Below are 13,810 nucleotides of genomic sequence, written 5' to 3' on the forward strand. Positions count from 1 at the left end.
AGGCAGAGGCAGGTGGATTTCTGAGTTCAAGGCCAGCCTGGTCTACAGAGTGAGTTCTAGGACAGCCAGGGCAATATAGAGAAACCCTGTCTTGAAAAAAATAATAAAAATAAAAAAATAAAAATAAAATTTGTTTTAAAAAATGACTTAATCAGTCAGGGTTGGAGGGAATTCAAAGTCCTCTTGAGACTCCATGGGCACCAGGCTAGCACATGGTACACATGCATATTTGTAGGCAAAACACTGATATACATAAAATAAAAACAAATCTTTAAAATAGATAACTATTACTGTATTGACTTACCATCATTTATTAAAATAATACTATATTCCTAATGTTAAATAAAATGGTGTGTGGGGGACTGTGATAATGCTGCAGTGGATAACCCTGTCCTTTAGTGATTTCACCCACAAGCAAGTGTGTCTCCAGGACATATTTTACGTCCATAGTTGTGTACCTTTGAAACTGAGAGATGTTGTGTAGTTTTTTTGCCCTTTATTAGAAGTTGAGACAGTGAGTTCCTGTTTTCTTAATATCTTTATTCTATAATTAAGTTCTGATCTAATAGGTGCAAAATGGTACCAGTATAAGTTTGTATTTCTCTTAATATAAGTGAAATTTAGTGTTTATTTTTTTAGAAATACACATTCCCTTTATATGTGTGAGAGACAATTTTTCAATCTCTTTTTTCCCTCATTTTTTCCCCTTGAGACTTAATTCTACTAATTTGCAGGGTCACATCTATAGGTAGGGAAATTAACTCGAAAACTGAATTGCTGTAGTTGTGGTTTTTTCCTAGCTTGTCATTGCCTTCTAGCTTGGCCTGTGGGTCCCCCCCACCCCCGTCTCATTAAAAAAATATCAGTATATCAGTCTAGATTTTTGTTGTATATAAAAGTTATCCTTTTTTTTTTTTTTTTTTAAATTCTGAGGTCATTCGTAAACCCTTTTTTATACATATAAATCTTTGACCTATTTGGCATTTCTGCCTGAGTCTGAGATATGGATTCAACAGTTTTGTTTGTCTTTAAATGAACACTTGTCTGGCTGAGAAACTTCTCTGGTGTCATTCTTGGACCCTTCGAATCATGTGGATCCCATTTCTGTTTGCCTAGCCCGGAGATCACAGGGCAGATGCCTGTAGAGGCTAGGCAGGTTACATAAAAGGGGGAACGGTGCCAGATCGGGAGGGCAGCCAACTGGAAATGGGTGGCACACTTTTGTAAAGAGGACAGTCTCTGCACTGCCTGCTCGTTTCTTTGCAGAGATGCAGTAGGCCACGGTTGCCAGATCTTTGTCAAGAGAAGCTAGAAATAGACTTTTTTTAAACTTTAAAATGATAATATCAATTAAAACTTCTTAATACTGGCTTGGCGAAACAAATACATCTTCAGGCCAGATTAAGCTCAGGGGAATCTTCCAATCAATAACCTTTGCCAAGAATGACTTGGCAATAACCTTCCCACCAATGACGAAATATGAGAAAATACAATCATAGTCTGATAATTTGACAGTTTCGTCAAATTTTATAGCTGGGGTCTGGAAACTTTAGGGAAAATAAGGGTTCTCTATAAACCAGAGTGTCTTTAGTACATGGGACTATGAACATGACCATTTATTAGAAGAGAACTTTAGAACTTTTATTAAAAACAACTTTAGTATTATTGTGTACACATACGCGTGCAAGAACACACACATGCCACATGTAGAGGTCAGAGAACAACCTTGTGGAGCTGGTTCTTTCCTTCTTCATGTGGGTTCCAGGGGTGGAACTCGTGTTCCTTGTGAAGCAGGTACTTTTTCCTCGACAGCCCTAGAGGACCTTTTTGTTTTGACCCAGTGGATACTTAGATTACTCAAAACAAACAAACAAACAAACAAACAAAAACCTAAAACAAAACCCAGAAACTTCTGATCTCTTTAAGTATTTAGTCTGCCATTCTTACTTTATGAAGACAAAATGGTGTTGTGTTTGGAGGAAAACAATGTTCACCCACTGATTCTGGAACTGAAATTACTGCACAAGTTATCTTTTTACAGTCTGTTCTGTTCCCTTCCTCACTGCTGGTGGCGGGATGCATGATTGTTTACAGCCCGTTTGGAGCAATTTGTTCAGCAAGTTTAGTGGAATAAAATTTGGGCTAGTGAAAAAGTTTCCAGAGTTCATGCCATTTCAACGAGAGGATTTTTTATGCTAATTAGTATGACTGTATCGCAGGATCCAGGTTCTGTAGAACCTTAAGTGGAAAGGACTTGAACACGATTAACCAAAGAACAGTATCTGAAAGTTTTTAAATACCCTTTTTTTGTTTGTTTTTTGATATACAGGGACCTTAGGTGAAATACCTCGAACTGAAGTCATTTGGCCCTGCAACGTGCGCTAAGGGCCTCCCACGACCCCACAACGTGACTTTATGAAATAGCCACTATCACCTAAATATACAAAGGAACCACATAGAGCACACGTTAAGTAAATATCCTATTATCCCAAATGTCCTTTTCTCCTTACATTCGTGTTCTGCCTCACCCCAGCGCTGCAGTCACGGCTCGGGGTCCCCTAAGGCTGCACCGAGTCAGGATTATCTTCCAGGACTCAGACGCTGCGGAGTGTGTCTGGAACAGCCACCCCGCCCCGACGCACGTTTCCCAGGAGCGACCGATTACCCTCCAGGCCCCCGGGCCCCGCACCAGACGCCTCGGTCCGCTCGGCGGCGCGCATGCTCCGTGTTGGTCTTCTCCCGAGACTCGGGAGAGCGAGCGCAGGGCCGAGCCGAGCAGCCGCCGCAGGGATCCGGCGCTCGGCGGCGGCCCGCGGGGCTGGAGGGGCGGCGGCGGCGGCGGCGGCCAGCGCCGTGCACGCCGGACACGCGCGCCCGCTCGGTCCCGAGGGCCCTCTGGAGGTGACTCGGGCGGGCCCGGCTCGGCGGCCGCGTCTGCGCGGAGGGCGGGGGAGGCGATGAGGACGCTGCGGGCCGCCGCTGTCTGCCCGCCGCGGCCGTAGCGGGAGTCGGGGCGGGGGCGAGGCCGGCGGTGCCCCGCGCTGCGCACCCAGACAAAGGAGGAGGAGCCACCGGACAAGCGGGCCGGCGCCGCAGGGACAGCAGGGCGCCTCGGGCCGCCGCGCTTCCTCGGGGCTGCGGGGCCGCCAAGCCTCGGCGAACGCCCGCCCGCCCGCCCGCCGGCGCCGCCTCCGAGCGCTCGGCCGGAGCTGCGGCCCGGGCGGGAGGCGGCGGCCCGGGCGGGAGGCGGCGGCCCGGGCGAGGCGAGGCGGCCCGCGCCCAACCTGTCAGGCCACCGGCCGGGCCTCCGATGCGGAGGCGCTGAGGCCGGGGCCATGCAGCAGACGCCGCAGCCGTACGAGTTCTTCAGCGAAGAAAACAGCCCGAAATGGCGGGGACTGTTGGTCCCGGCCCTGCGGAAGGTCAGTGCTGGGGCTGAGGGAGGTGCCGCGGGGCGACGGGCTGGGGGGCCGGGCCGGGAGCCCGCACAACTCGTAACGGGGAGAGCCGGGAGCACGGCTCGCGCCCGCACCGGGTACCCGGGCCGAGCCTGCTCAGGCCGTGCGCCGGGTCCTCCTCATTGCCTGTTGCATCCCGAAGGACGTTTTCTCAACTTTCTTTTTTGGCCTGGTCCCGGAAGGAAGGTTTTGTTATGATCATAAAACTGGATTTCATCTTACAGTCATTTCGTCAGGCAACTTCCGCCGTTGACCAATGTGTTGTCCTCAGGCTGGATTCTGGCAAGACAAAGTCCTACTGGCTTTTAGTTTCTAAAACAAATGCACAATTTCGGACCGAGTGACTACTGTGAATTACGTTCTTTGGGGGTGTTCACCTCGGGCGGTTTGCTTGCCACGGTTGCCCATTCGCTTGTTGAGGCAGTGCTGTTTTTTTGCTAATATGGATGTGTGTTTCACATGTGTGAAGTGTCAGTGAGTCATAGTATTCATTTTCCAGCTCTTGAGGTGAATCTAAAGCGCCTCTTCACTTCCTGCAGAAGTCTTACCTGAATACAAGGATTGCCTCACAAAATGTGGTCAGTTTCTTCACAGCGATGAGAACTTGTAATAATCACTTTTAAGGGACAGTTGTGGGGGTGGGGGGACAGCTCATGCAAATCAATCTTTGAAGATTAGATACATTGCTAGGATGCGTGTCTCTTGGTTGGTGCTATTCTTATATGAAGTTAGGTGATTAATTAATTAATTACGATGCTTTTTGTTGCTGTTAAATTCTTTTTGTAAGAGACTTGTAGATTTGAAGACTACATGGGCTCAGGGTTAGCGGTCATGCCTCTTGAACATGGGCTTCTCCCTGTAACTTTTTTCTTTTTGGCAAAATAAACAATAATTTATGTATGTATGTATGTATTTATTATCTTTAATCCTGGGCCTTCGAGAGACTCATTAGGGAAGGTGATTTGCAGTCCAACAACACAAGCCTAGTGGCTTGAATTTCATTCCTAAAATTCACATAAAGGTGATAGGGAGAGCGGACTCCACAAGGTTGACCTGGCCTTCATGCAGGACCCTAGCCCTCCCCCCCACACACTTTAATAAGAAACTTCCATTAGGCAAAATAACACAGTTGAGGGAGACTAAGATGTAAGGAGTAAAAGTACCTTTTTGGCAAGCTACATAACTTGAGTTTATGTGCATAACCCGGGGGGGGGGGGGGAGTGGAGAATTGACTTCCAAAAGTTGTCCTCCTCTCTCTCTCAGAAACACTCACACTAACAACAACAACCGCACTTGAAAAATAATTTGTCATACATGTCTAGGAATGGAAAGTCAGGTCCACTTTAATGGTACGAACATTTCCTTGTATTTTCAGAATTTCAAATTTTCCATTGGCATAAGTCTCATAAGGAGATATTTATTGGTTTCTTTGGGGACACACACCAAATCATGTCTTTTAGAAGAACTTTGTAGAAATGGAAAGCATGTTGAGTAGTGATAATGAATTCTGTTTTGAATCAAAAGCAAAGGGGAAATACCTAGATAGTAATGAGCCTTTCTACCTCACGGAATGGCAATGTATTTTTCAGCTCTACCCGTGTTGGCCATGCGATACAAGTATATACACATTTGTAATTTTGTTAGCAAAAGGTGGCTTAGACTCTACATAATTCTTGACGAATAAATACAAATTTAATTTTTCAGAGTAGACCAGAAATAAAACTAGAACTAACATCTATTCCCCATCTCTTGCTTTGGTCCTGGAACTGTGCATTTATCTGTTGTGTTTGTTTCCTAGATACTTTGTACATATTATATTACTCCATAGTAATGAATTTTTTTTGTATATTAAAAAACATACCCACAAAAATTTCATATTCTGTGGTGAATGTTAAAAGCAGCTAATATTAATTTATTAACTTAGCATTATGAAATTGAAGTTCATGCCATGAAAAAAATTATGTTTTTAGAAAAATTTAGTTGTGATGTATTTTAACTTTATGTATTCATTTAACATTTGTTGAACACAGGTGCTTGATACCATGCCAGATACAGAGGTGAATTTTCACTTTTATTTACTTGGGTTTTTTTCAGACAGGAATTCTTTTTGTAGCCCTGGCTGTTCTAGAACTCACTCTGTAGACCATGCTGGTCTAGAACTCACAGAGATCCTCCTGCCTCTGCCTCCTGAGTGCTGGGACTAAAGGGCTTCGCCACCACCACCATGCTGGTTTTGGCTTATGTAAATGAGCAAATGTGACTTTATTTTCCTGTAAGAAGTATCTTTCTCTGCGTGAGTGAGTGAAGGGGTGTGTGTGTGTGTGTGTGTGTGTCAGAGCAGTTGGCTCAGTCAGAATAGTCTACTGTTGAGGTCACCAAAACATTTCAGAAAGGTAAAGTCATGACTTCATTTAAAATGTAAATGAACACATGTCAAGTGATTTAAACCTAATTTATTTTTGAGAAAGGGGCACATATATCCCAGGCTAGCCTCAAACTTGTCATATAGTAGAAGGTGACCTTGAACTTCTGGTCCTCCTGTCTCAACCACCCAAGACAAAATCCTGGGCTTCCTGCACTCTACCCATTGAGTTACATGTCTCCAGCCTTCAGGTTTTTATTTAATGAAAGATCTAGTAAAGTGTCAAACTCATTCATATGACCATTTAGGTATTTATAGGATACTTAATGGAGAAATAGTAAGGCTATCGGGCTAGGTATAGAATTAGTTAATATTCTAAATAAGAACATAAAAGTAGGTTTTGGCCATCCTTTCCACTAGATAGAAATTATTTGCATTTTGACCAGCCAGAATTCTATAAATTCATGTTATAGACTTGTTAAATAAATTAGTTAATAAAAAGTGATCAAAAGTTTAAACTAAGTACCACACTGAAAAGTGCCTACTGTTTTTGTTTTGTTTTTGTTTAAGTTTTGGGTAATGTTTTTTAAAAAATGAACACAGAGTGTGCATATGTTTATATGAATTTAGTAAAATTACCAGTGTCAACTTGAAAATGAAAGGATTATTCATTTCTGTGGCACTTACACTAAAACTGGAACAATACATAAAATGAATGAGTTCAATTTGATTTAATGGAAGTTTTCTTAAAAACTAAAAAACAAAACCAAAACAAAATGCTAGGTGTGGTGGCACGCTTTAATCCCGGCACCTGGGAGGCAGCAGCAGGTGAATCTCTGGGTTTGAGATCAGCCTAGTCTAAAGCAAGTTCCAGGCCAGCCATAGCTACATAATGAGACACTGTCACAAACAGTAAGAGAGGAGGAGGAGGAGGAGGAACCCCTGTGGTAGAAGGAGAAAACCAACTTCTGCAGGGTGTCCTGGAACCTCCATACACTCACACAGCACACACAAACACATAAGTAAAAGTTAAGAATATAGTCTAAATTTCCAGTTTTCTTTAATAAAAGCATCAAGTATTCATTTTAACACAAGTAAAACACAGGTTGAAAAATGCACTTATGAGAAGTAATTTTGGAAGTAGAAATCAATTTTATGTTTGCTTTTTATTTTAAAAAAAGTTTTTTTTTCTTTCTTTCTTTTTTTTTTTTTTTGTACTAAAGACTGAACCCTGTGTATGTAAGTATGTAAGTATGTTGTAAGTATGTGCTCTACCACAGATCAGCATGCCCAGGCCTTTCTTTACCTTTACAAAGAAAGCCTCACCTAGTGCATCTAAAAATGTACAGAGTCAGAAGCAGGGTGAAGTGACACTACTAATGGATAATATATGGATTGTTAACATTACTGCTAAATTATGTATCATCCCTAAAAGAGCCAGGAACTTTATAAATGCCTTTACCACTGCTCTCTAAGAACAGTGAAGCTGTCATATTCCTGGGAGCCACACAAGAGCATGCACTTGTGGATGCAGTGCATCCCCTTTGTGTCTAAATGCTTGGAGGTACTTGTGCATGTGCTGTTTGATATCTTGCTGAGATAAATCAACACTTTTTATATAAAAATTTGCTTTAAGACCATTTAATCAGGTTCTGAATCTCTCATGTTATTATTATTGATTCCTTTTCTGTATGGTTTCATTAGGCTAGACTTGGAAAGGAAAATATTGTCTTATCATCGGTAGTTTTAAATGTAAGAGAGAGATAGCAAGAGTTCCTGGGTAAAATTCGATTTGGGTTAAATATTGACCTCCTACTCTGTGACAGGTTGATCTCAATGATGTGAGGAAGTGTCTGGGTTAACTAACAGTGACTGTGTGGTAAGGTGAAAGAAGGTTAAGGAATGTGTGTGTAGATTCTGAAGGCTCCAGATGTTTTCCTTTGTATCGCTGTTCCTTGGGAGTTCATTTTAGGAGATACACTGGATCTCTTCTCTCCAGAAGATTTATAGGGTGATTTGAGAAAATAAAGTTGGTGTCATTGATGTATAATTGAAAAAAGCCATCTTTGAGGAAGCTAAATTCTGGAGATTATAAGTGACTGTGTTACTGAGTGCTTCTTATGTGTCAGCAGTAGTTTTTATATTGATGCTCTAGGTCCTGCTGACATAAAGCTTGCATTCTAAGTAATTGTGGTAGAGAGGTGAGAGACAGACAACTTAGCAAGCAGTTCTCTGAAAGATATGAATTAACAACATACAGCTGAAGAAAAGATTTGCAGCAAAGGAAAAGGTAGGTAGTGGTTTGTCTTCTAAGCCAGGAGAAGGAGATCAGATACAGATTATGTGTAGATCAAGTTTTTCACCAGAGAATAGGAAGTCCTGTAGGGTCATCATTCTTGTAGCAGAGCAATTAGATTAACCTGGACCTAACTGGGTTTTGGAAGGATTACAGTTCCAGGTGAAGTCCAGTAATTAGATGTGAAGTAATGCCAAGGATGGAGCGAAGGCTGGATTACAGCCCCAGCAGCTCCAGAACCACGGCCTCATTGGCATCCTCTAGGCCTGCCAACCATGGCACTGTTGATGTCTCCGAAAGGACTGAAGGAGGAGGACAAAGCCCCTCATCCAGCTCTTCGTCAAGGCTGGCAGATGGAGAAAGCATAGGAAACCACCCCCTTTCACAGAGGCCCTTCATGATTCTTTGCTTTGGCTCAAAGGAGTTATGTTTAATGTCACACCTGAATTCAAAAGGAAGCCTGTAAACCTGCAGAACCTCCAGGAACGCACCCACTGTAACTTTCAATAGCGAAGTCAAAACAGATGTAAATAAGATTGAGGAGTTTCTTATCTAGCCCATACCACCAAGTACTTAATTAAATCTTTTACCAAACCCCCAGAGTCAAACACTGCTGGAACATCTTTGTCAAATTCTCTGCTTATTTCAAGACCTCAAGGCCAGAGGCTAATGAAACACTCGATGGAGGGGAGGGGGCTTTGAAAATACTGCAGAAACTAGAGGAGTATCTGAATTCTCCCCTCTCTCATGAAATTGATGAGAACAGCATGGGTGACATCAAGTTTTTAACAGACTTTCTCTCCCTCTCCCCACATATCCCCCACCCCTTGGGGAATCTCGACTTTGTGAAGTCCTGACAAGCTTCTCTGTCTTTGAGCCCTGCCGTCCTCAGTGTAATTCCTTTTTTAAGGGGTAATCATGTGTCTTTCTGTTTTTGAGCAGCACTATATAAGCTGACAGTCAGCTGTAGCAGCCCAATGACTAGTATGTAAAAACTACTACAGAAATTAACCTGGGAGATGCCTTGTGACCTCATTAAAACGTCAAGTACACTTAAAAACATAATAAATTCAGAAACTGATGGAGAGCCTATGGTTTTTAAATTTTTAACATGGAGCCTGTTCTGGATTTCCTAAAGCTGCTGACCAGAACAATAGAACACATGGGAATAGTTTGGAATTATTCCAAAGTAATAATGACCCAAACTGACCTAAGGGGTCAGCCACACTTGAGCATTAGGAATGCACTTTAACTTGGTGCATTTAGCTCCCTGTCAGCCATGATTTAATAACCTTTTTCTGTTATCAGTTTAATTTTAGTATGGTATATTTGGAGCAATAATATTCCATTAAAATGTTTTATGCTGAGTATCCAAAACATTACTGTGTAACTACTTGACATAAATCAAATATATGTCTATTATATTAATCATGGCCTTTCTTTCAAGGGTTTCGAAGTTTGATTATATCCTATGTTAGGCTGCATACTTGACTGAGGGAGGAATTTTAATGGAACTAATGGATTTAGAATTATTTTATATAGCCATGTTAAAAATTAACAACCAAAACTTCTTTTCATAAAAATATGTGATAATTAGTAGAAAGCTTTTTGAAATCTATGAAGTGTTATATATTCCAAATTCACAAATTAATGTTTAGAGGTGGAACAACAAAGTGAAAATAACATGTAGGCAGTTCTAGCTGGTCAAGTCTTCTTTATCCTTCCTCCCTGCGTTAACCTTCCCCGTTTCTTTTTCAACAGACTGTTATGCATCCAGGGACATATAGAAGTCTTTAGTTATCTTTATTAAATCATGTATCACTTTGTAAATGCTACGACACCTCTTAACAAAACACTTTTTAGTTCTTTTGTAATTGATCCATTAGCAGGATTTGGTGGTTGCTCTCTTTTGCCTTACAAATCATTTTTAAAAACCAAAAGCCGGGCAGTGGTGGCTCACGCCTTTCATCCCAGCTCTTGGGAGGCAGAGGCAGGTGGATTTCTGAGTTCAAGGTCAGCCTGGTCTACAGAGTGAGTTCCAGGACAGCCAGGGCTACACAGAGAAACCCTGTCTCAAAAACCAAACCAAAACAAAAACAAACAAACAAAAAACCAACCAACCAAACAAAAAAAACCACAAAACTCTTATCTTTCAAAACTTGAAACACTCCTGGCTTGTTTTCTCTGTCTCATCTTCTCTTGGTCTCTTTCTGCCTCTTTCTTCTGTCTTGATTTCTTACCTTTTAAAACCTTGTGCCAATTCTTAAAAACCCAGTGGTGATTCTCTCCTGTGGCTCATATCAGGCTGGAATCTAACCTCTCTTGAGTCTCCTAAATTGGGAGTTTTCTAATGTTTTTGTTATGTATCTCCAAGAGAATTTGCACATTTTATTTTGATATATAGCATTTTACATGTTAAAGTCAAGTAGTTACAAAAGGTATAATTTTGTATTACAAATACTGATGATGTTAAAGTAAAATAGTTTAATCAGCTAAAAAGACTTTAATGGAGGTGCTGGAGAGATGGCTCACACATTAAAAAACAAACAAACCAAACAAAAAACAAAACACTGGTCGTTCTTGCAAAGGATCCAAGTTCAGTTCTTAGCACTCACAATGGTGGCTCACAACCATTAGTAACTCCAGTTCCAAGAGATCTGAAGCTCTCTTCTGACCTCCATGGGCACCAGGCATGTGGGTGGTATACATACCACAGGCAAAACATAAGATAAATTTATTTTTAAAAACCTTTTAAAATATCCAATGGAATGTAAATGCCAAAGTAATTTGCTATGCACTGTGATTCTTTTAAAAATGAAGATGGCAAAGTCAGTCTTTAACAGTTGCTAACTTTGTATCAGCCTTTTCTCTGTGAGCTTTGTATCCTGCATGTACATAATTATGTTCTCATGTAATATTTTTATTTTTGAAAGACCTTGGTTGCTTCTTATATTTCTTTGTAACAGAGAAAACTATATGTATTGAATTAATTTTCTCACCTCTATGCATAAAGTTCTAACACTTATTTTGAGTTAGTATGATGGTGTGTATTTGTTTCTTTATTTCTTATTTATTTAATATGTGTTTTATCTGGTGCCAGTGGAGGCATTAGATTGATGCTACAGACAGTGAACCATCATGTAGGTGCTGGGAATTGAACCCTGGTTCTTTGGAAGAGCATCAATGCTCTTAACTGCTGAGTTGTTTCTCCAGCCCCTTGATGACACATACTTGTAATTCCAGCAGTTAGAAGGTTATAACAAATTCAAGGCCAGTTCATGGCTAAGTACAAAAGCTGGTAAGGGCTACATATGAAGACCTTGCCTCCAATAAAAGAAAATTTACTTTTCTTTTATATAGATATTAACTTCCAAAAGTTAATATAAATGAACAAAAATTTTAAAGCAACTAAACCCAACCTTTTAACCTTTTAAAAATGATACGCAAAATTCTATCGTTCTTTCTAACTATTCAGTGAATCTAATATCAAGCTGCTTTTAATCTTTACCTACTCATTTAGGACTTTGATTCTGTTTAAAACAAAGATCATTTTACTAGGGAAATAATGTTTTCAGATTTTAAGAATCATTTGCCTTTTCATTTTCTAGCTTTTCCAGTCTTTACTAAACAGCCAACGACTATGGTTATTATCTTTTTAAATGTTTCTACTTAGAAGTTCTTTGATGAATATATTAAAGAAAGAACAAGACAATCAAAACTTTTAAGTGTGCCTTAGTCAAGGTAGTATTTATTGATAAAATGCATTTTATCCTACCATGTTCTTTTAAAAATAGTATTTGTTTTAGTGAGCTCAAATCAAGTTACATTTCTGTTTTTGACTCCTATTCCATAGTCAAATCAATTTACAGCTAGTAATCTAACAACAGGTACTTTAAATAATACATTTCTAGGTAGGTAGGTTTCAGAGGTTTCTTGTTCCTTAAAGTCTAGCTGTTCATTCATGATACAATTATGAATAGTCAACTCCTCTGGAGTGTAACAGTAAGACAGTGGTCATCACCCACCTTACACCTCTTTTGAGACAGGGTTTTGCTGTGTGGCCAGTCTGGCCTTGAGCTCCAGTCTTTGCCTCAGCCTCCTGAATGCTGAGGTTAGAGGTGTGCCTACTACTGTACCTGACCTCCTGCTGGTTTTTCTCCCTTTTGTTGCCCCTTGGTGATTTAGGGGGACTATCCTGAAACCAGTATAAACACTTTATAAATATTTTGCTATTTTCTAATCAATACAGTGTATTTGTTTCACACTGAACAGCATCTTTTAGCAAGAAAATGCTAAATTTGAATAAGAAAGACAAAATGAGATGGGACAATTAAAATTTACTTTAAAATTTTCTTTATGGGTAAAGATACCACATGTGTACTTAAGAGAAATACTTTTACAGTTTAAGTCTTTCATTCTCATTTGTATATCTACTGAGCCAGGGATTCCTGAGGCATGGGCTCCAGCATCTCAGACTCCTTTCTGTTCACACAAAGTGTGGAGCAGGCTGGAACCTCAGTGGAACCCTTTAGTTCCTTCCCTCAGGTGCCTTCTCTTTGGCTTGGTTTCTTTCCTTTTTCCATTGAAGGAAGCCATCTGACTCTTACCTTTCCTTCATCCACTGCAGGAAGCCATCTTGACTCTTACCTTTCCTTCTTCCATTGCAGGAAGCCATCTGACTCTTACCTTTCCTTCTTCCATTGCAGGAAGCCATCTGACTCTTACCTTTCCTTCTTCCATTGCAGGAAGCCATCTTGACTCTTACCTTTCCTTCTTCCACTGCAGGAAGCCATCTTGACTCTTACCTTTCCTTCTTCCACTGCAGGAAGCCATCTTGACTCTTACCTTTCCTTCTTCCACTGCAGGAAGCCATCTTGACTCTTACCTTTCCTTCTTCCACTGCAGGAAGCCATCTTGACTCTTACCTTTCCTTCTTCCACTGCAGGAAGCCATCTTGACTCTTACCTTTCCTTCATCCACTGCAGGAAGCCATCTTGACTCTTACCTTTCCTTCTTCCATTGCAGGAAGCCATCTTGACTCTTACCTTTCCTTCTTCCATTGCAGGAAGCCATCTTGACTTTTACCTTTCCTTCTTCCACTGCAGGAAGCCATCTTGACTCTTACCTTTCCTTCTTCCATTGCAGGAAGCCATCTGACTCTTAGCTTTCCTTCTTCCACTGCAGGAAGCCATCTGACTCTTACCTTTCCTTCATCCACTGCAGGAAGCCATCTGACTCTTACCTTTCCTTCATCCACTGCAGGAAGCCATCTTGACTCTTACCTTTCCTTCTTCCACTGCAGGAAGCCATCTGACTCTTACCTTTCCTTCATCCACTGCAGGAAGCCATCTTGACTCTTACCTTTCCTTCATCCACTGCAGGAAGCCATCTTGACTCTTACCTTTCCTTCTTCCACTTCAGGAAGCCATCTGACTCTTACCTTTCCTTCTTCCATTGCAGAAAGCCATCTTGACTCTTACCTTTCCTTCATCCACTGCAGGAAGCCATCTTGACTCTTACAGTGCTTACCATGCTCACTGTGCCTGTTCCTTCTCTTGGCAGGAATCTTGCCCTTAACATGCTCATTTACAAGGCCAGCAGCAGCTGAGTGGCATTGTAGACGCTCCTTTTGTCATGGTAACAATTAGGGATTCCTTTTTGAAAAGTGCCTAATCCCCTAATATCTGTGGCATC

General features: G+C 41.2%; 1 protein-coding gene and 1 pseudogene across 2 annotated transcripts in view; both read left to right on the top strand.

Moving 5' to 3' along the window:
* Positions 1-3,208: 3,208 nt before the first annotated feature.
* Sos2 (SOS Ras/Rho guanine nucleotide exchange factor 2) overlaps positions 3,209-13,810 on the top strand; it is a 95,882-nt gene continuing 85,280 nt past the window's right edge. For both annotated transcript variants that reach the window (XM_034513816.2, XM_034513818.2), the window contains exon 1: positions 3,209-3,422. In XM_034513816.2, coding sequence (XP_034369707.1) covers positions 3,336-3,422 — 87 coding nt within the window. In that variant the 5' untranslated portion in view covers positions 3,209-3,335. The remainder of the gene's footprint in view (positions 3,423-13,810) is intronic.
* LOC117717308 (chloride intracellular channel protein 4 pseudogene) lies at positions 8,392-8,973 on the top strand (annotated as a pseudogene).

This window comes from Arvicanthis niloticus, chromosome 11, assembly GCF_011762505.2.
Source record: "Arvicanthis niloticus isolate mArvNil1 chromosome 11, mArvNil1.pat.X, whole genome shotgun sequence".
NCBI lineage: Eukaryota > Metazoa > Chordata > Mammalia > Rodentia > Muridae > Arvicanthis > Arvicanthis niloticus.